A 21,523-nucleotide genomic window follows, 5' to 3' on the forward strand; every position below is an offset into this window, starting at 1 on the left:
TTACATTGTGGGGGGAATGGGGAATAAATAGATTCAAATTAATCCATATCAAGGTTATAAAGGGTTTAGTGTGTTCTAGTCTCAAAATGTGGGGAAAATAACTGTGGGTAAAGGTGATCCAGCAGGAGAGCTGAAATGGTGCTACTGTTGCTTTTAACAGATTACTGTTGCAACAACCTTCCCTCTGCCCCTTGCCTTTGACCTAGTTAGAGCTGTCTCTAGGCCTGTGTAAGGCTATTATCACTGAGTAGTTGTAATAATTACTGTCCAGCTCCCAGTTAGGGCTATCTGTGACAGAAATTACTGGGGAGGGCCCGTATCTCTCCACAACCCTTACCCCCAGCAGGGAGAGATATATAAGGAACAGGTGGCATTTCAAAGTGCATCATAAAAAGGAAGTGCTAGCCTGGAGGGAGTTAGCATCTGCTCTGCTCCCTTCACAAATAGCCTGCAGGGATTTCCCTATTTGACTTAACATCTATTAAACACCCAAAGCAGTCTAAGAATCCACCATCACTAACATCAAGGAACCAAAACATTCCATTGTTAAATGGAAGCTGTTTGAAAGGGCAAATTATTCCTAAGTATAGACTATAAGAGTGATCCTGAGCCATGGGGATGGCTGGCATTTGATTGGAATGCAAATGCATCACCGGGGGGCTTCCTGACAAAGGTCAAGGTTTCAGAACTTGTCTCAGGACTGGGCAGTGCCAAGAAGAGCTTCAGGAGACACATAAAAACATCAAAATCAGTGAGATTAAACAAAGACTTCAATGGGCATGAGAAGAGGGAGGGCTAATCCTAAACTATTAATATTCCCATGAAGAGTGCACAGAATTTTCTTTTTTTTTTCTTTTTTTGCTTTTTGGGTCACACCTGGCGATGCACAGGAGTCACTCCTGGCTCTGCACTCAGGAATTACCCCTGGCGGTGCTCAGGGGACCGCATGTGATGCTGGGAATCGAACCCAGGTCAGCAGCGTGCAAGGCAAATGCCCTACCCGCTGTGCTATTGCTCCAGTCCCAGAATTTTCATTTCTAAAGCACGTTTTTTGGGGGGACTGGAGATGTAGCTCTGAAACAGGGCACTTTACTCTGCATGTATGAAGCCTTGGATTCAATCCCTGGTACTGCAAAAAATAAATAATAAAAATGTTATTTTTCACATGACTGTAATTCCTATTTTTGGAGGTGGGGTGGGGTACCCACACCTGGCAGTCCTTGTACTCAGGGCTTACTTGACTCTGCACTCAGGAATCAGTCTTAATGGTGCTCAAAGGACCATATGGGTACTAGGCACTGGACCTCTGGACCCAGGTTGGCCATATGCAAGGAAACAGCCCTAACTCCTGTACTATCTCTCCAGTCCTTTGACTGTAATTTCTATCCAATCATTTAGAAATATCTTCGCAGGAATAAAGCTTCTTGTTAGGTTTGTGACAGTCACTAGGTGTAGGTTTCTGTCCCTCTCATCCATTTACAGAGATACAGTTTCGAAACCAAAGTCCAAGGGTCTCTGCAGCGGCAGTTAGACAGGAAGTGCCACTGGAACTGGAACTATTGACTGCCAGAGAGAACACACCAGAGAAGCCCAGCTCCAGAAACCCTGCCCTCCTCATGAGGACACATCACATCGGCTTAAAACTCTCAACCACAAACACATCTCATCTGGCCACACCTGTTCAGCAGCAGCAGCCAAGCGATAGTACAGCAGGTAGGGCCCTTGCCTTGCAGGTGGCTAACCTGGGTTTCATCCCCGCCACCACACAAAGTCCCAAAAAATGCAGGAGTGATTCCTGAATGCAGAGCCAGGAGTAACTCCAGAGCACCACCAAGTGTGGCCCAAAAACCAAAAAAAAAGAAAAAAGACAGGCTGGTGAGATCAGATTACATACCCATCCAAAGATAAAAAAAAATGTTTTTTGCTCTTTCAGGACAATGAAACACTTTATCCATTAGCTTGGAATCTTATTGAGGGTCTGCATGGCAGGCTTCCACTGAGGACTGAGAACAGTTACCAACCTCAATGGCAAACCCTTGTTCTTCGCCACCTAAGCAGGGACAGTTCCAGGCAGGTTGGCTTGGTCAGAACTTCTTCCTCCTGCTGGAGCCCCTGCCTAAAGCATCCATGCAAGGATACTGGATCCTTGAAATTTTCAGCTTAAGCCAAAGCTAAATGACCCAGAATGAAAAGGAAAAACATTCACACAATGCAAAAATTAGAAACAATATTTATTGTTTCCTGTTAAAATAGGGCACTCTCATGAGAAAAGAATGTGCAAAAAGAACCTTCCTACACCCTGGGCTTTCTTACTTATCCTAGCAAGCTAGGACAATCGAGTGAAAACTCTTTATGGTGTAGAAGGGAAAGCTCTCCACCTAGTCTTGGAAAATTAGGCTACCCAAGTTTTAGTTTTTATTACTTGCATGCATTTAAATTTTTTTACCTGATTTTTAATAACCTATCTGCCTCTAGATACACATACTCAATCCACCTGGGCAGACAGATGTGGGTTTCAAATCCACATCCCCATGTATAAGTCAGGGTTAGATGGTACCCTGGAAATCTGATGAATATTCTGTGCTAGGGATCCAAGACTCTAATTTCTGTCCAGCTGGTGGAAAATATGCACAGTCTCTGCAGTGAGAGAGATTCCTCCCTTTAGCAAGAACTATGCTGGGTATAGTCGTCACAGTCAACTGGTGGCACTCAAGCCGCAAGCGGTATCTGATCTAGAAGCTACGAACTCCATCTCCAAATCCTCTTGAGACTCCGTAAATTGACAAGAGTGGATTCAAGTTTTAAAATAGCACACCGAAAGTTTTACAAGGTAGAGAATGTCATTAAGGCAATGGTCTTACCACATCCACACACAGAACACTGATCCCACCATACCATCCCACCACCCTACAGAACACTTTAGTCCTGCCCCCTGTTCCTCTTCTGTCACAGCTTCCGGTATCTGGAACCTTGCACTTCATCCTCACAAGTTGGGGGCAACCCAATTAAGGAATTTCATGGCAACTTCAAAGCCAAGGAAGCAAGCCTGGAGAGGGATTGGGAGGAAGAAAGAAGTCAGCAGAAGTTGTGATTCTTCATAGAGATCCCAGCACCAAGCCTGCCATCAGGACCTGGGCTCCTTCTAACTTCATTCCTACTCTTAGAACTCAAACTATGCTTTCTTGTGCCTGAGGGGGGAGGAAAATGCATGTCCCATAATTGCTCACTTCTTTTATTGGAGGGTGGGGATGGCACGCCCAGAAGTGCTGGAGGATCATGTGGTACAAGGGATTGAACTCAGGATTCCCACATGCAAAACTTGGACTTTAGTCCTTTGAACTATCTCCCCAGTCTATAAGTGCCAGAAGAGGAAATCAAAGACCCTCAATTCAAAGAGATAGGGAGGCTCTAGCCAAGGGTTCTGTGGGGAAATCTGAGGCCTCCAACCAATCCACGGAATCAATCCAAGTAATAACCAGAAGCCAGTCTAGCTGCATCCTGCTCTGAGCCTGAAAGGAGAGCACAGCCCCACCAGCCACTCACCGCATTGGCTGGGAAGGCGCGGATCATCACTGCATTGAATCCCTTGTACAAGGATGCGATTCCTTCATTTCGCATCAGCTCTCTCAGCACATCTCTGAAACCATTAGGATATTTCCCAGGTGGAGCTATGGACAGAACCCAAGAGTTAGGGCTTCCTAAGTTTCCTTCTCTGATTATGGTGACTCACACAGAGACAAGTCGAGATTTTCTGTGGGGTCACAGTCCTTGGGATAGGACACCTTGCAAATCATCTAGGACCAGTCCACAGACAACAGAGTTTACCTTGGGACAAAGAGACACAGATGCATGATTACTGAGAAATGCAGAAGAGACAATGCAGAAGAATGAGATAATTCTCTTGCTCATGGGGAAGAAAACTAAATTTGACTTTGTAGCTCACTTATTTTACACTTAGGCCATATGAAAAGGAATGTAGAGTTCCTGGAACATAAATGACTGTGAGGCAGCATGATGGTCAGAGAGAGGCTAGGTCTTCCCAAGAAGAATCAGTATCCCAGGGTCTAAGAGAGCTACCCATCGAGGGCAGCCAGTTTAGGAGCCCACTCCTCTTCCCCCACACCCCTATACCCTTCTCCTCCCACAGAGCCATCCACCCCTTTACCCTCCACTCACCAGTCTGGAAGCGGGACTTGAGCACATCTGGGGGAATTGCCACTGCCCAATTGAAGATTCCTGCAATGCCCCCAGCCACCAGGATTCGAGGCACACTGAGCTCACTGACACTGCAGAATACGAACCATAGTCCCAGTGAAACACAGGCTGAGAGAGGCCTTCCGACCTCCCCACTGTGGCAAACAGCAGATACAGAGTGAGAACTGGCTGAAAGGAGGAGGTCAGGGCTTCTGTGATATGGCAGCTGGCCCTCCTTGGAGAAGATAACAAGCATTTGTTTCAAATACTTGCTCCACTGAGGAGGCAGTGTAAGAAGTGTTAGCTGGACCTCAGAAGCAAAAGTAAAGTCTACAAGGAGCCAAGAGCAAGTCCCATTTCTGTCTTCAGACCTAGGGCACGGCAGCCTAGCCGGGACTCGGTAAAGCAGCTTCTAAGTTCTTCTAGAGTCTCACCTCTTTCCTTCTGGAGTTAAGATATTTTTCAGCCACTCGTATGTCATAAAATACATCCCGCTGGCTGGAACATCTGTTAGTGGCAAGAAAGAAGTAAACTGTATTATACAAAGTTCTCAATTTTTTTTTTTTTTTTTTTTGCTTTTTGGGTCACACCTGGCAATTCACAGGAGTCATTCCTGGCTCATGCACTCAGGAATTATCCCTGGCGGTGCTCAAGGGACCATATGGGGTGCTGGAATTCAAACCCGGGTCAGCCGCATGCAAGGCAAATGCCCTACCTGCTGTGCTACCACTCCAGCCCCTCTCAACTTTCTTGAACTCAGAAAAGCCCAGCGTGGCCCTAGATTCTTCAAGGTTCCCTGAGAGGTTCCTCAAGGCACTCTGGGAAGAGTGAGCACACACACACGGACATAGGTTTATCTTCAAAGCCCTCCGAGAGAGCGACATGCACAAACCAGTTAGGGTGCCTGCTGGTTTGTAGCCTCCCCTCAAATAGCCATCTCAGGCCAAGAACAAGGGCCACCTCTCCCTCATCAACCGACACTCTCCTGGCGCCACCTCCTTGAAGCAATGCACTTCCTCAATCACTGATCCCTCTGGCCATGAATGCCACCTGTTACTCCCTTCCAACTGCCATTTTCATGTCCACACCTGAGCTCCAGGCTCACAGAAGGATTGAAAGTCTGCTCCACGCCCCATTTGTGTCTGCTCTGGCCAGAGCTCACTTTGTGTACAAGTAAGACTCACAATGTCAGTCTTATCAGAGCTGTGATAGTTTGTATGGTGCCAGAGCTAAGAAGGTGATTTAGCAAGAGCCTCTGAGGTGCCCACAGTGCCCCCAAGGTGCCTTCAGCTGGAGGGCCTCACTGGTTACCTCGCATAAGGGTCAGCACAGTCCCCTTGTAGATGCCTCGGATTCCTGATTCCTGGTACAACTTCTTGGCACAGTCCAAGGTACCAGTGTACTTGATCTCCCCTGAAGAGGCCTGGATCTGAGAGGGAGCCGAGAAGTCATCAAGTTAGCCACAGCCACAGCAAAACTGACACACTCCACAGGTTACAGAAGATTACAACATGGATGTGAAAGTGGTTTTTATGTCTTCAAACAGTAAAAGACTTTTTATGTCGAATGGGTATTTGAAACATGTGATATTGGTGGAAGTTGCTACAAAATAAGCCAGGGTCTAAGGGGCAAGAGTCTGAGGGCAAGCAAGGGAAATCCCCAAAAAGATTTAAAAGGAGGACAGGTCCAAGCAGGATCCACAGAAAATATAGAGCAAAGAGAAATAAGAACTCACAGGTGAATCAACCAAGGAGTAATTAAAACTGGAGAAAGAGTTCAGGTTTAACAATTCCATAGAGAAACTTGAAATAAAAGTAATAAGGGGCTGGAGTGATAGCACAGCGGGTAGGGCATTTGCCTTACAAGCGGCTGACCCGGATTCGATTCCCAGCATCCCATATGGTCCCTTGAGCAGCGCTAGGGGTAATTCCTGAGTGCAGAACCAGGAGTGACCACTGTACACTGCTGGGTGTGACCCAAAAAGAAAAAAAAAAGAAATAAAAGTAATAAGTCCCATAATTTTTATACCAGTTTAAAAATAATGGAAACAGAGGCCAGAGTGATAGTGCGGCAGGTAGGGCACTTGCCTTGTATGTGCCCGACCCAGGATTGATTCCAGGAACCACATATAGTCCTCTGAGTCTACCAGGGGTGATCTCTGAATGCAGAGCCAGGAGTAAACCCTGAGCACAGCCAGGGATGGCCAAACAACAACAAAATTACAATGATAGAAAAGGAGCTGGAGTGGGCTGATGCGTGCTTGCAGAGTGCTCACCCGGGTTTCGTCTCTGGCACTACTGATGGTCCCCCAAGTCCCATCAGGAGTGATCCCTAAGTGCAGAGGCAGGAGTAAGTCTTGAGATTACTCAGTATGGTTTCAAAACAAAAAATAATGGAAAAGAATCCCTTTCGAGGACAAGAGACCCTTTCGAGGGCCAGAGAGATGTGTCAAAGATCTGGAATGTGCCTTGAATATTGGCAGCTCAGTTCAATCCCCAGCACCACATGATCCCTCAAACACCACTATGCGTGACCTCTAAGCACCAGGCCTACTGAATAACTACTCAGCAGTGTCAGGTGTTGGACACTCTCTAAAAAAGAATTCCTCTTCAAAGAGGAATAAACTATATGTACTTCAAACACTAACATTTAGATAAATAATACTCTAAAACATTTTTAAAGAATATAAAAGAGGTGATTACAAAGAGTCATTGCTCTAGCTAAGAAAAGTTTCCAAGAAGAAAGATGTCAATATTTGTTTGTTTGGTATCCAGGATCAAACCTTGGTGCCCAGAGGTTTTTTTTGTTTTGTTTTTTTGGATTTCTTTTTTTTGGGTCACACCAGGCGATGCCCGGGGGGTTACTCCTGGCTCATGCACAGAGGAATTACTCCTGGAGGGGCTTGGGGGACCATATGGGATGCTGGGAATCGAACCTGGGTCGGCCACGTGCAAGGCAAATGCCCTACCCCAGAGCTATCGCTCCCGCCCCCCCCTTTTTTTTTATAATGTAGGAGCACTGCTATTTATTCAGCCATTGATTAAGCTGAGTGAATTGGGTGCCCAGAATTTAATATATACAAAGCATGTTCTCTACCACTTAGCTTCATCCCCAGACTCCAATATTTCGAAAACTAATAAATTTAAGAGGGTAGGGGCTGAAGTGATAGAACAGCTAGTAGGGCTTTTGCCTTGCACGCGGCCAACCCGGGTTCAATTCCCAGCATCCTATATAGTCCCCTGAGCACCACCAGGAGTAATTCCTGAGTGCAGAGCCAGGAGTAACCCCTGTGCATCACCAGGTGTGACCCAAAAAGCAAATAAATAAATAAATAAATAAATTTAAGAGGGTAGGGAGATAGCTTAAAGAACTAGAGCTAGTCCTTTACATGTGAGATCCCATCCCTGCTTCTCCAGGCACAACCTTGTATTAAACATACTTTTTCCTCTCTTATTCTTTTAACAGTATATATCCAACATAACGAAATTAGCTGCAGTTTGTTATACCTTTTTTACTGCTGTTTTGTCTGGGGGTCATACCCAACAGTGCTCAGGATTTACTCCTAGGTCTCTCTGTTCAGGGATCATTCCTGGGGGGGGGTTGGGGGACCATATGAGGTTTTAGGGATCAAACCCAGATCGGGCGTATGCAAGGGAAATGCCCTGTCTGCTGTACTATGCAGGACTAAAACTGAAGGGAGGTTTCAGCAAGCATGGACCATTCCTGGTGGGAACAAAGCAGCAGCAGGTGCTATTCAGTAGGAGGATGGCAGTGATGGTCCATCCAGGAAAGTTCTCTTCTGGTGATTTCTATTTTCTCAGTGAAGTAGAAAGCCAAGTCATCCAATAAGAGGGCAGGGGTCTGAGAACAGAGGAGAGGTACAAAGCAGTAATCACCCCGCAGAGTAGCAGAATGCAAGAGAAGAGTATGGGTTGGGAATGTTTCACCTAGAAGCAAAAAAGGGCTTCAGGCCTAAAGGAAACAGAAGAAGCTATGACTAGCTACTGAAAATAAACATCCCCTTAGTGAAAATCAATAAACAGGCTTCTGTTTCCAGGAAGTACTTTTTCCAATTCCTCCTGCTAAGTACATCAACAACAAAACCTAAACATTATTTGAAAAACACTGTGGAGGTTGGGAAATGGCTCAAAAGCTCAAAAGGTTTCCAGGCATGAGGTCATGAGTTCAATTCCCAATGCCATCCCCCTGCACAAGTACAATGCTGGAAACTTGTGTTTGCACCTGGGAGTTGACAGTTTGTAACAGGAGAAAAAAGGTGTGTGGAGAAATAGTACAAGCTGGTATGGCATTTGCTTTGCATGCAGCTGACCCAGGTTCAACACCTGGCCCCCACATAGTTCCCCGAGCACCACCAGGAGTAATCCTAAACTCAGAACTAGGAGCAGACTCTAAGCATCTTTGTTTGTGGCCCCCACCAAAAAAAAAAAAAAAAAAACAGGAAAAGAAAGAAAACTAGTTGGGGCTGGAGCAATAGCACAGTGGGTAGGGTGTTTGCCTTGCACCTGGGTCAACCCGGGTTCGACTGCCAGCATCCCATATGGTCCCCTGAGCACCGCCAGAGGTGATTCCTGAGTGCAGAGCCAGGAGTAACCCCTGTGCATCGCCAGGTGTGACCCAAAAAGCAAAAAAAAAAAAAAAAAAAAGAGGGCCGGAGCGATAGCACAGCGGGTAGGGCGCGGCCGACCCGGGTTCGATCCCCGGCATCCCATATGGTCCCCCAAGCACTGCCAGGAATAATTTCTGAGTGCAAAGCCAAAAGTAACCCCTGAGCACTGCTGGGTGTGACCCAAAAAGCAAAAAAAAAAAGAAAGAAAGAAAACTTGTGACAATAAACATTTTATTCTGGTCAAAAACTAAAGAGAGGGCTGGAGCAATAGCACAGAGGGTAGGGCATTTGCCTTGCACGTGGCCAACTCGGGTTCGATTCCCAGCTTCCCATATGGTCCCCAGGGGTAATACTGAGTGCAGAACCAGGAGTAACCCCTGTGCATCGCTGGGTGTGACCCAAAAAACAAAAAACAAACAAACAAAAAAGCCCTGAAACTAAAGAGAAAACTGTCGCCTCGACCCATGCCTGCCAACCAAACACAGTCTTCCACCTCAGAAAGCTGTAATGAGGCACCTGACAGGCAGTCAGGATGGAGTAGAAAAGAACAAGTAGGGAACAGGGACTTTCATCCTTGGCAAATGGTAACCAGTGCATCTCCTATCCCATGGTGTCAATGAAGACAATGAAACTCCCACATCTACAGGGGAAAAAAAGTGTTCCTGAGATATCAAGGAATCTTTTGACTTGCACACGGCTGACCTGGGTTCGATTCCCAGCATCCCATATGGTCCCCTGAGCACCACCAGGGGTAATTCCTGAGTGCAGTGCCAGGAGTAATCCCTGTGCATCGCCAGGTATGACCCAACAAGCAAAAAAATAAAATAAAATAAGACAAATTTTTAAAAATTGAAAAAATGAGAGTAAGAGATGCCAACATCAAGATATAAAATTGTTAGAATTAGACCAAAGATATGTCTCAAAAAGCTGGTGCACATGATTTGTACGCCAGAGCCCCAGGTTTAAAACCCAATTTCCAAACAAGCACCTCTGATGGTAGCCCTAAGTACCACTGGGTGTGGCTTCCCCCAAAAAAAGTTAGTTATGAGGGCTGGAGAGATAGCACAGTGAGTAAGGCCTTGCACATGGTCAAACCAAGGTTCAATCCCCAGCATCCCATATGGTCTTCTGAGCACCACACCACCAAGCATCCCATATGGTCTTCTGAGCACCACACCACCAAGCATCCCATATGGTCTTCTGAGCACCACACCACCAAGCATCCCATATGGTCTTCTGAGCACCACACCACCAAGCATCCCATATGGTCTGAGCACCACACCCCAGCATCCCATATGGTCTCCTGAGAACCATCTTGGCTCTACACTCCACAGTTGTAGAGCCAAGAGTTAACCCTCAGAACTGCTGGATGGGCAACCCCTGCCCCTGCAAAAAGAAGTTAGAGTTACATAGCAGATTTTAAGGCAATTCTGATTTAAAAATTTTAAGTGCTCAAGATACAATTAAGAATATGCAGGCCTAAAAAAAAAATACAGGGGGCTGGAGCAATAGCACAGTGGGTAGGGCATTTGCCTTGCACGAGGCCGACCCGGGTTCCATTCCCAGCATCCCATATGGTCCCCTGAGCACCGCCAGGAGTAATTCCTGAGTGCAGAGCCAGGAGTAACCCCTGTGCATTGCTGGGAGTGACTGAAAAAAGCAAAAAAAAAAAAAAAAAAAAGAATATGCAGGCCTGGAGAGATAATATAGCAGGCAGGGTGCTTGCCTTGCAGGTGTCAACTAGAATTCCAACCCCAACACCCTATATGGTTCCCCAAGATTGTCAGGAGTGACCCCTGAGCACAGAGCCAGAAGTAAGCCCTTAGCACTTCTGGGTGTGGTGCATCTCCCCACCCCCCCAAAAAAAAGAATATACTTGAAACATGATAAAGAGACTCAGCAAAAATATAAAAGTTTCAGAACAGAAATAGAGTATATATAAAGGAGAACTTAGCATGTGTATATGCGTGTGTCTATGTGTGGTATAATGGATCAACTCAAGACCTCACACACTTGAGGTACGTGCTCTACCACTGAGCCACATATTTAGCCCAAAGGAAAATTACAGAATTAAAGAAACATGACAGTCCAGAAAGATAGTACAGTGGATAAGGTTTTGCACACAACTGACCTGGATTCCAGCTCCAACACTACCTATGGTGGCCGCTGTGCCTCACCAGGAGTGATTCGAGAGCACAGAGCCAGGAGTGCCCACCAAATAACAACAAAATTCAGTGCAACCAAAATAAAAAGCTCAGTAACTGGTCTGTGCAATAGAACTGTGGGAATAGAGGAAAAAAATAGGTGAAGAAAGAATCATGGAAAGGTCAGTCTGAATAAAAAGAAAATAAACTAAAATGAGTTTAACAGAATCTTAACACCTGTGGGAATTGAAAAAAAAAAAAAAAAAAAAAACTATGTCCTCAGAGTCCAGAACAAGAGGAATAAAGAAGGTAGGATTGGAAAAGTAATAGAAGTCACTGTCAGAACTTCCTGAATTTGTCAAGATACATATTAGAGATTCAAGAAGGCTGAACAAAGGGCCAGAAGATAGAACAGGGCACTTGCTCTGCACATAGTCTACAGGGTTCCACTGCCCTGGAGCCCTGCCAGGAGTCAGCGCTGAGCACAGTGCCAGGAGTCAGTCCTGAGCATGACTGAATGCAGACCCAAAACAAAAATAAAAACAAAAACAAATAATAAAAGAGAGAGAAAGTGTATGTGAGAGAGAGGGAGAAAGAGAGAGGGAGAGAAAGAGGAGAGGAAGAGTAAATTTAAAAGAAGTTAAATTACACATAACATTCTGATCACAATGAAATCAGTAATCTCTAACATCTGGAAAGTGACACTGTAACCCAAGAATCAAAAAAAAAAAAATCTCAGGGACAAGAGAGAGAACAGAGTGACTCCTGCGTGCAGAGCCAGGAGTAATCCCTGAGCATCACTGGATATGGCCCAAAGAACTAATTAATTAATTAATTAATTATGTCAAAATTAAACTAAGACGGAAAAAAATTAATTATTCCTAGCAGTGCTCAGGGAACCATATGGAATGCTGGAAATCAAACCTGGTTGGCCCTGTGCAAGGCAAGCACCCTACCCACTATACAATCACTTTGGCCCCACACTGAGCATACTGAAAATTAAAATACAATATGTAGGGTCTGGCAATAGGGACTATGTGGTGCCAAGGACAAAAGCATAGTTCACTGCATGCAAGGCATGCGTCTTATTCTCTGTACTATCTCTCCAGGCCCCTGCTTATATTTTGTAAAGGACCTTACCTATAGTCATGAATGATACGGGTCTGTTGCACTGTAGCACTGTCATCCCGTTGTACATCAATTTGCTCGAGTGGGCACCAGTAACATCTCCATTGTGAGACCTGTTACTGTTTTTGGCATATCAAATAAGCCATGGGTAGCTTGCCAGGCTCTACCGTGCGGGCGGGATACTCTCGGTAACTTGCCGGGCTCTCTGAGATGAACAGAGGAATCGAACCTGGGTCGGTCACGTGCAAGGCAAATGCCCTACCTGCTGTGCTATTGCTCCCGCCACTGGTCTATGTCTCTTCTTTAAAATAGTTTTGGTTTTAATATGGACGATTCTCAAAAAATTAGACATTGAGCTCCCATTTGACCCAGCAATACCACTGCTGGGAATATATCCCAGAGAAGCTAAAAAGTATAGTCGAAATGACATCTGCACTTATATGTTCATTGCAGCACTGTTTACAATAGCCAGAATCTGGAAAAAAACGAGTGCCCTAGAACAGATGACTGGTTGAAGAAACTTTGGTACATCTATACAATGGAATACTATGCAGCTGTTAGAAAAAAGGAGGTCATGAAATTTGCGTATAAGTGGATCGGCATGGAAAGTATCATGCTAAGTGAAATGAGTCAGAAAGAGAGAGACAGGCATAGAAAGATTGCACTCATCTGTGGATTATAGAATAACAGAGTAGGAGACTAACACCCAAGAATAGAAGAATAGTAGAAATAAGTACCAGGAGGTTGACTCCATGGCTTGGAAGCTGGCCTCACATTCTGGGGAGAGGGCAACTCAGAGAAGGGATCACCAAGTATAATGTGGTCAGAGGCCATGTGGGGGAAGGGTGATGCGGGCTGAATGTGGTCTAAAGACTGAACACAGTGGCCACTCAACACCTCTATTGCGAACCACAACACCTAATGAGAGAGAGAACAAAAGGAAATGCCCTGCCACAGTGGCAGGGTGGGGTAGGGGGAGATGGGATTGGGGAGGGTAGGAGGGATGTTGGGTGTACCGGTGGTGGAGAATGGGCACTGGTGAAGGGATGGGTTCTCAAACTTTGTATGGGGGAAACACGAGCACAAAAATGTATAAATCTGTAACTGTACTCTCATGGTGATTCACTAATTAAAAATAAATAAATTAAAAATAAAATAAAATAAAATAGTTTGGGTTTTTATGTCTAACTAAAACTAATATCAGCTTCATAAAATTAATTAGGAAATATTCCCTCCTCTGCTGTTTTTTTTTTTGAAAGAGATTGTAAATAATTGGTGTTAACTCTTCAATATTTGGTAGAATTTTATAATAAAATCATTTAGTCTTGCATATTATTTTGGAGGTTTTTTTTTTTTTCTGCTTTTTGGGTCACACTCAGCAAATGCACAGAGGTCACTCCTGGCTCATGCACTCAGAAATCACTCCTGACGGTGCTCGGGAGACCATATGGGATGCAGGGAATCGAACCCAGGTTGGCCGCATGCAAAGCAAACGCCCTACCCGCTGTGCTATCGCTCCAGCCCCTGGAGGTTTTTTTTTTTAACTTTATTTATTTATGTGCTTTTTTGGTCACACCCTGCGATGCTCAGGGGTTGCTCCTTGTTCTGCACTCAGGAATTACTCCTGGCGTTGCTCTGGGGATCATTTGGGATGCCAGGGATCGAACCCAGGTCGGCCACGTGAAAGGTAAGTGCCCTCCCCACTGTACTATTACCCCAACCCCTTTGGAGGTATTTTTAAATTATTAATTCAGGGCTGGGGAGACAGTACAGAAATTAATGTATTTGTTTTGCATTCAACTGACTTGGGTTTGATCCCAGACACGTATGGTCCTAGCACTGTCGGGCTCTTTTCCTAGCATACACCAAGAATAGCCTGTGAGCACTACAAAGGATACCCAAAAGCCCCTCAAAATACCACTTTAACTTTAATGCAATTATAACCATGTTACTTAATCTATAATTTAACTTTTTTTTTTTTTGGCTTTTTGGGTCACACCTGGCGATGCTCAGAGGTTATTCCTGCCTCTGCCCTCAGGAATCACCTCTAGTGGTACTCAGGGGACCATATGGAATGCTGAGGATTGAACCTGGGTCAAGGCAAACACCCTACCCGCTGTACTATCACTCCAGCCCCTATTTAACTTTTTTTATTGAATAACTGTGAGATAGCTAATTTAACTTTTTAATAAAAATAAAACAAGAGGATCGGAGAAATAGGACAGTGGGTAGGGCACTTGCCTTGCACACAGCTAACCCAGGTTCAATCTCCAACACCACATATATGGTCCCCTGAGCCCCACCAGGGATGACCTTTAAGTGCAGAGCCAGGAGTAAGCCCTGAGCACTGCCAATGTGGCAAAAAAGGGGGGAAAAAATTAAAGCTGTTATAGTAGATAATCAGAGAGCATACCAAAAACTACTCAATAAAATTCCCTGAATAAAAGATACTATGGGGCCAGAGTGAGAGTATAATCAGTAAGGCATGTGTCTTACATGCAGCTGACTTGGGTTCAATCGCTGGCGCCCCATATGGTCCCAGAGCACAACCAGGAGTAATTCCTTAGTGCAGAGCCAGGAGTAACCCCTGAGTATTAGTAGGTGTGACCCAAAAAGGAAAAAAAAACTAAAAAATAAATTAAGGGCTGGAGCGATAGCACAACGGGTAGGGTGTTTGTCTTGCATGCGGCCGACCCAAGTTCAATTCCCAGCATCCCATATGGTCCCCCAAGCACTGCCAGGAGTAATTCCTGAGTGCATGAGCCAGGAATAACCCCTGTGTAAAAGTAAATTAAAATTAAAATCTAAAAAAATAATGAATTCAGTTGATTTTATAGCTGAAATTCATGAGACCAAAGATATTACACAGTGGTAAGCACTGAGCATCACTGGGTATGGCCCAATATAAAAAATAAATAGTTAAAATCAAATAATTATTTATTAATTAATTAAGTTAATTAATAGTTAAGACTTAAACAGTAAAAGTCAGTTAATACAAACAGGACTTGGGATACAGCTCAAGCAGTATAGTACTTTCCTGAATGGTCCCGAGCACCTCTACCTGTGGCCCCTAGGCACAGTAATGGCAGCAACAACAACAACAACAACAACAAAAATTTGTTGTAGTTGTTGTTTTTGGGCCATAGCCAGCAGTACTAAGTGCTTACTCCTGACTCTTCACTTAGGGATTTCTCCCAGCAGGCTCAGGGGATCATAGAGGATGCCTGGTATGGAACCCAGGACAGCTATACTATCGCTCCAGCCCCACAACTACCAAAATTAAACGGAGAAAGTAAGTAAAGAATATAGGCATTTGGGGCTGGAGCAATAGCACAGCGGGGTAGGGCGTTTGCCTTGCACACGGTCGACCCGGATTCGATTCCCAACATCCCATATGGTCCCCTGAGCACTGTCAGGAGTGATTCCTGAGTGCAGAGCCAGGAGTAACCCTTGTGCATCGCTAGGTGTGACCCAAAAAGAAAAAAAAAAAAAGAATATAGGCATTTCACAAAATAAAATCACAAATAACTAATATTCATAGAAGTAATTAACAATGCCAACAATACCAGCATGAAATAAATTTTTCAACTGTCACAGACTGGGGCAGAGAGTCTCTGGCCCACGCGCTTGGCTGTCTTCCCCAGGGCCCCTCAGAAGGGATGGGCTCCAGCTTCCCTCCCTGCCCCGAACAGAGCTCCCAAGGCTGAAGACCTCCGGAGCCTAGCCACACAGCTATACTCAAGGCCCCTCTCCACACGTTCAGACAAGCCTCACGCAAGAAGGTACCGGCAGAGGAACTCTGGTGTGTGGGACCCAAGGCTGAGACCTCCAAGCCTGCTCGGATCAGGACTGGGCCTCTTCCGCCCAGATTTCCCATTTTCAAGTAGCCAGGCTGTTACACCCAGAGACTGCCCCGGCACCCTGTAATCCCATCAATGGCCAACATCCAGAGACTTAAAAGCAAGCTCCCAGACATCTTATAGCCTACTTCTCTCCCTGGGAGAACCAGCAGGCTACTAAGAGTTTCCTGCCCGCACGGGAGAGCCTTGCAAACTCCCCATGGTATATTCATATGCCAAAACCGGTAACAATTCTGGGTATCATTCCCCTGACCCTGAAAGAGCCTCCAATGCAGCATTGTTGGGAAGGACGAGTAATGAGAGGCTTCTGAAATCTCAGAGCTAGGAAAATGAAGATGTTACTGAGACCGCTTGAGAAATTCGACGATCAACGGGATGATGATGATGATGATGACCACAGACTGGCTGAAATTATAAATCAGAAGCTAATGCCAGGGCACTACCATGTGCAGCTTGAATAAAGAAACCCAAAACAAGAGATAATATTTCTTAGTATACAAGTTTACCAGAAACACAAGAATTCAAACCCAAAGCAAGATAGCAAACAATGGGGCTGGAGTGACACCACAGCGGGGAGGGCATTTGCCTTGCATGCAGCCGACCCAGGTTCGATTCCCAGCATCCCATATGGTCCCCCGAGCACCACCAGGAGTAATTACTGAGTGCATGAGCCAGGAATAACACCCATGTGCATCGCTGGGTGTGACCCAAAAATCGGAAAAAAGAAAAAAAGATAGCAAACATTATCTCAGTGAATGAAAGTACCCTGGGAAGTACTTTTTCTTTCTTTGCACATCCCTGTATTATCAAAATTTTCTAGTAAAAGTTATGTGTTGTTACTTCAGCTAGGTAGAATTAGAACATATTAACACTTCTTTTTGAAAAGGAGCCCTGTCAGTCTGAGACTATGTCAGGCAACTCTAAGGGCACTTAGCTTTTGGGCATCTGGTAGAAATGAGATATAATGGGCAGAAGTAGCCTAAGGCTGGCAAGATAGCTCAAAGGGTTGGAGCCCTCTGCATGCACAAGGCACTCCCCAACACTGCACAGTCACCAGGGCAATGCTACGTGTGACTGTGATCACTGAATTCAAGCAGTAGAGCACTGTAAGACCCAAGCACGAACCTTCAGGTTCACATAGTCAGATCAAGTATAACCCAGGAGGGGTCTCCTAGGGACACCTTAACATGCCTGCAAAGACCTTCAAAGAAACAAACAGAAAAAGAAGTACCTTTAGGGCTCCAAAGGGGCCAGAGAAAGAGTTAAGTAAGGCGCTTGCCTTGGAAGTGGCTGACCCTGGTTCAATCGCTAGCTGTTGAACAAAGAGCCAGGATTAAGCCCTGAGCACCACCAGGGGTGGCCCCCTAAAAAGAGAGAGAGAAGTAGCTTCCTTTTCATCTCTGCTAAAACATGACTCACCTCTCTGAGTTCCAGGAAGTAGCTGCTAGTAAGGGTGGATAAGCCTGGGCTGACATGTCACAGATGTGACATTTTGGTTGGTTTGTTATATTGTCCTGGTTCTTGGTTCTACTACGATTGCTTCCATTTTCCTGAAAACCTTGAAACTGTTTTGCACACCTGACCTGAATGAAGCCTTTATAAAGAGTAAAAGGACATAAACATCCACACAAATTTGTATACTGAATGGTAAAACTAGCAATTCCGTCCCCTCCACCCATGACCAAACTTCCCACCCCCAGATAACACCCTTACCTGTAATAAGCACTTGATCCGTTCTCCAGGAGTCATGATTCCCGTGGTGAAAACTCCAGATAACATTCCAGCTGCAAAGAGCTGGGGGTAGCTGCATTGGAAACAAAAAACAGACCAGAAATGTGATTTTAGTGGTGGACTACATGCCTAGTATGTACACGACCTGGGTTTCATCTCCAGTACCACACAGCTCCCTGAATAGCCACAAACCTAAACACCAATAGGACTGGCCTCCATAACAGTTGGGGGTGGGGAGGGATTAAAAACAAAAAGCAGAGGTAAGTACCTATGACTAATAACCCAGGCAATGCCAGCAAGAAGGATGGTTTTGCATGAACAAGTAAGTACCTGGGGGCTAGAGAGAGAGAATTCAACAGGTCTGAGTGCATGCTTTGCCTGCAAGAGGCCTAGGTTCAATCCTGGCAGCACATATGGTGGAGACCCTGTGCATCACTGGTATGGTCCAAATTCCCCAACAGCCAATCCTTTACAACCCCATCAAAAAAAAAAAAAAAGACAGGAAAAATAAAGTACTTGGACAGGTCAATAGACCAGAACAAATCATATTTCACACACACACACACACACAATCAGTCTTAGGTGTATTAAAAATGTCAAATTTTTACATGTAAGTGGATCAACATGGAAAGTATCATGTTAAGTGAAATGAGTCAGAAAGAGAGAGACAGACATAGAAGGATCACATTCATCTGTGGAATATAAAATAACAGAGTGGGAGACTAACACCCAAGAGTAGTAGAGATAAGAACCAGGAGGTCTTCCCCACAGCTTGGAAACTGGCCTTACATGCTGGGGGAAAAGGCAGCTCAGATAGAGAAGGGAACACCAAGTAGAGGATGTTGGGAGGACTCATTCAGGTTGGAAGATAAGAACTAAAAGTAGACTATAGACCGAACATGAAGGCCACTCAATACCTCTATTGCAAACTACAACACCCAAAAGGAGAGAGAACAAGAGGGAACCCTGCCGCAGAGGCAGGGTGGGGTGGTGGGGGATGGGGTGGGGGTGGTGAGAGGGATACTGGGATCATTGGTGGAGGTGAATGGGCACTGGTGAGGATGGGTAAAGGATCACTGTATGAGTGAAATGCAAACACAAAAGTTCATAAATTTGTAACTATACATCAGTGATTCTCTAATAAAAAATTTTAAAATAATAATAATAAAAAAAATAAAACGTCAAACTTCCCAGAGGTCTCAGCACCAAAGACAAGACCAGCTTGGTCACAAGGTACATCTTATCCAGTGAAAAGGCTTTGTAGTGAGAGAAAGTTTCCTCCCTGGGCCTGGCATGCAAATTAGCTGTGGGCAAATCTATAGGATTCTCTGAGTATTAGCTACCCAAGTGTAAAATTCAGAGTTAGAGAGGGAAAAAGTCTCTAACTGAGGATCTGGATCTTAGATGGGTTCACTTGCAACCTCACCTCTTCTTGATCACCAAGTTCCTGACAAAATTTCAACCCAAGACTTAAGCAGGTTGTTTCCAAAGTTGAGGGAATGGCTTAACTGAAGGGCAGCCAGGCCCATTGCAAAACAATGTGCAGAGATGCTGTAAAAAGCCCAGGGATGGTTCCCAGACAAAGATGATGGATCCTGTGATCCTCTGCAAATACAGAGAGATGGATCTTCACTCTATTCCCATAGAATCACCCACACTGAGTTAGAGGAGCCTGAGGCTCTAGCTAACATGTCCTCAGCTGTCTATGTCACTCCCCAATCTCCTTTTCTTCTGAGTTTAATATCAGCATAGTCTGGAGACAATGGTAGACAAAGCTACAACTGCCATTTCAAAAGAATCCTCCCAATTCACCAATTGCTTAAAAACTTCACTTGTGGAGCTGGAGCAATAGCACAGTGGTAGGGCGTTTGCCTTGCACACAGCAGACTCCGGTTCAATTCTCAGCATCCCATATGGTCCCCTGAGTACCGCCAGGGGTGATTCCTGAGTGTAGAGCTAGGAGTAACCCCTGTGCATCGTCAGGTGTGACCCAAAAAGCACAGCAGGTAGGGTGTTTGCCTTGCATTCCATATGGTCCCCAGGAGTGATTCCTGAGTTCAGAGTCATAAGAAGCCCTAAGCATTGCTGGGTGTGGTCCAAAAACAAAAACAAACAAAAATCTTCACTTGTACGGCTCAAGAGATAGTAGAGAGGGTAAGATGCTTGCCTTGCATGTAGCAGACCCAGTTCAACTCCTGGCACTACGTATAATCCCTCAAGACCTGCCAGGAGTGAACTGAGCACAGAATCAGGAATAAGCCCTGAGCACAACTGGTATGGCCAAAAAAAAACAGATTTTTTTTAAATTTCACTTGGATGACTGGGCATCAGGCTTTTTCTGATCTTAAGCCTCTAAAACCTGAAACTTCAAGCCAGTCCCTGCAAAGGACCCCAAACCTGGAGCACAGAAGCCCAAATGGAAGTAGGGAGATAATCCACTGCTAGTCCTTCCTACCAAGCAGGGTACCAGTCTCGAAGTATGGTGTTTTCCTCGAACATATCCCAGCCTGGACTTGCACAGCTACCTCAGGCATGCAAGCCCAGCACACAGACTAACTACTAAACAGGCAAATGACTTGTTCTCATGTATGACCTTCCTATTGCCAGCTCTCTGTGCTCTCCCCAAAAGCCCTCATCAATGAAACTTCGTCTCCTGCCTATTATTCCCAGAATACCCAGACCCCAGGTTGGGCATACCTTAATCTCCTGAGAGTAGGACCTTCCCTGTGAGTGGGACCTTAGTGCATGCACAGGCTACCATGTGAACGTTGAGACTGCAAGGTCCATGCTATTCCTGGGAGACCTGGACCTTCCCGGTAATGCTTCTTTCCATATGCTCCCGCTGCTGATATTCAGGATTCAGAACAAGAGCTATAACGGCTATAACGGCAGAACCAAAAGGGAAGGGGTCCTACGTGTCTTCATCTTTGTTGAATGTTTCTCTGAGAAGTAATGTGGCTCTTGGGAAACCCAACCATGTTACCAGAAGTGACCCCACTGGGAGCTCTTGGGCATGATGGCCCCGATGCACCTAAACTAGCAAATGAGCTATAAAGCCAGTTGCTCGGAAAAGACGCGTCCATGGATACTGGTATACCAAGAGTCAAACACAGATGCAAAAGATGTCCTCACAGACCCACATTCGGGGATACAGCTGGCTGTTAATACAAACTGGGCATATACAGAAGAAGGTCACAAGGATTCCACTTCACCTGACCTAAGCCTGTTGGAGCCTGAGACAGTGACCAAAAACCATCAAATGGCAATGTTGGGCTTCCTCCCCTGAGTTCTGGGAACCAAGTCCATTAGCCTCTGTGGGTCCCTGCAATCACTCTCAGGAGTTGTCACCAACACAGCTCAGAGTGAGGATACCTTGTCACCGATGTTTCCACCCAGATTTCTGCATCCAATGAAGACTGACTTGTATGCCTCTACATACCCAAATCTAACTTCTTAAAAGTGTACCAAGAGGAAATATACCATTTATTTCACTACAAGACAAACCAGTTTTTGAAATAATATGGTCGTAAGACTGAAGTAAAACAAAAGTTAGAATCTTCCCTTTTCCCAACTAGATCATAGAAAAACAAGGTTGTAGCTCTCAACATGTTTTTAAAATAGGGACTGGGGCTGGCATGATAGCACAGCGGGTAGGGTGTTTGCCTTGCACGTGGCTGAGCCGGGTTCGATTCCCAGCATCCCATATGGTCCCTGAGCACTGCCAGGAGTAATTCTTGAGTGCAGAGCCAGGAGTAACCCCTGAGCAACACTGGGTGTGACCAAAAAAAGCAAAAAAATAAAAACAGAAACTACACCCAGCAGTTCTCAGAGTCTATGGC

General features: G+C 45.3%; 1 protein-coding gene across 1 annotated transcript in view; it reads right to left on the reverse strand.

Moving 5' to 3' along the window:
• Positions 1-2,212: 2,212 nt before the first annotated feature.
• SLC25A20 (solute carrier family 25 member 20) overlaps positions 2,213-21,523 on the reverse strand; it is a 28,175-nt gene continuing 8,864 nt past the window's right edge. Inside the window, exons 4-9 of the mRNA XM_004615267.2 lie at positions 17,667-17,757; positions 5,506-5,623; positions 4,629-4,701; positions 4,177-4,286; positions 3,544-3,668; positions 2,213-3,046 (exon numbers count right to left, since the gene is read on the reverse strand). Of these exons, the coding sequence (XP_004615324.1) occupies positions 2,984-3,046; positions 3,544-3,668; positions 4,177-4,286; positions 4,629-4,701; positions 5,506-5,623; positions 17,667-17,757 (580 nt within the window). The 3' untranslated portion in view covers positions 2,213-2,983. The remainder of the gene's footprint in view (positions 3,047-3,543; positions 3,669-4,176; positions 4,287-4,628; positions 4,702-5,505; positions 5,624-17,666; positions 17,758-21,523) is intronic.

This window comes from Sorex araneus, chromosome 4 (genome assembly GCF_027595985.1).
Source record: "Sorex araneus isolate mSorAra2 chromosome 4, mSorAra2.pri, whole genome shotgun sequence".
NCBI lineage: Eukaryota > Metazoa > Chordata > Mammalia > Eulipotyphla > Soricidae > Sorex > Sorex araneus.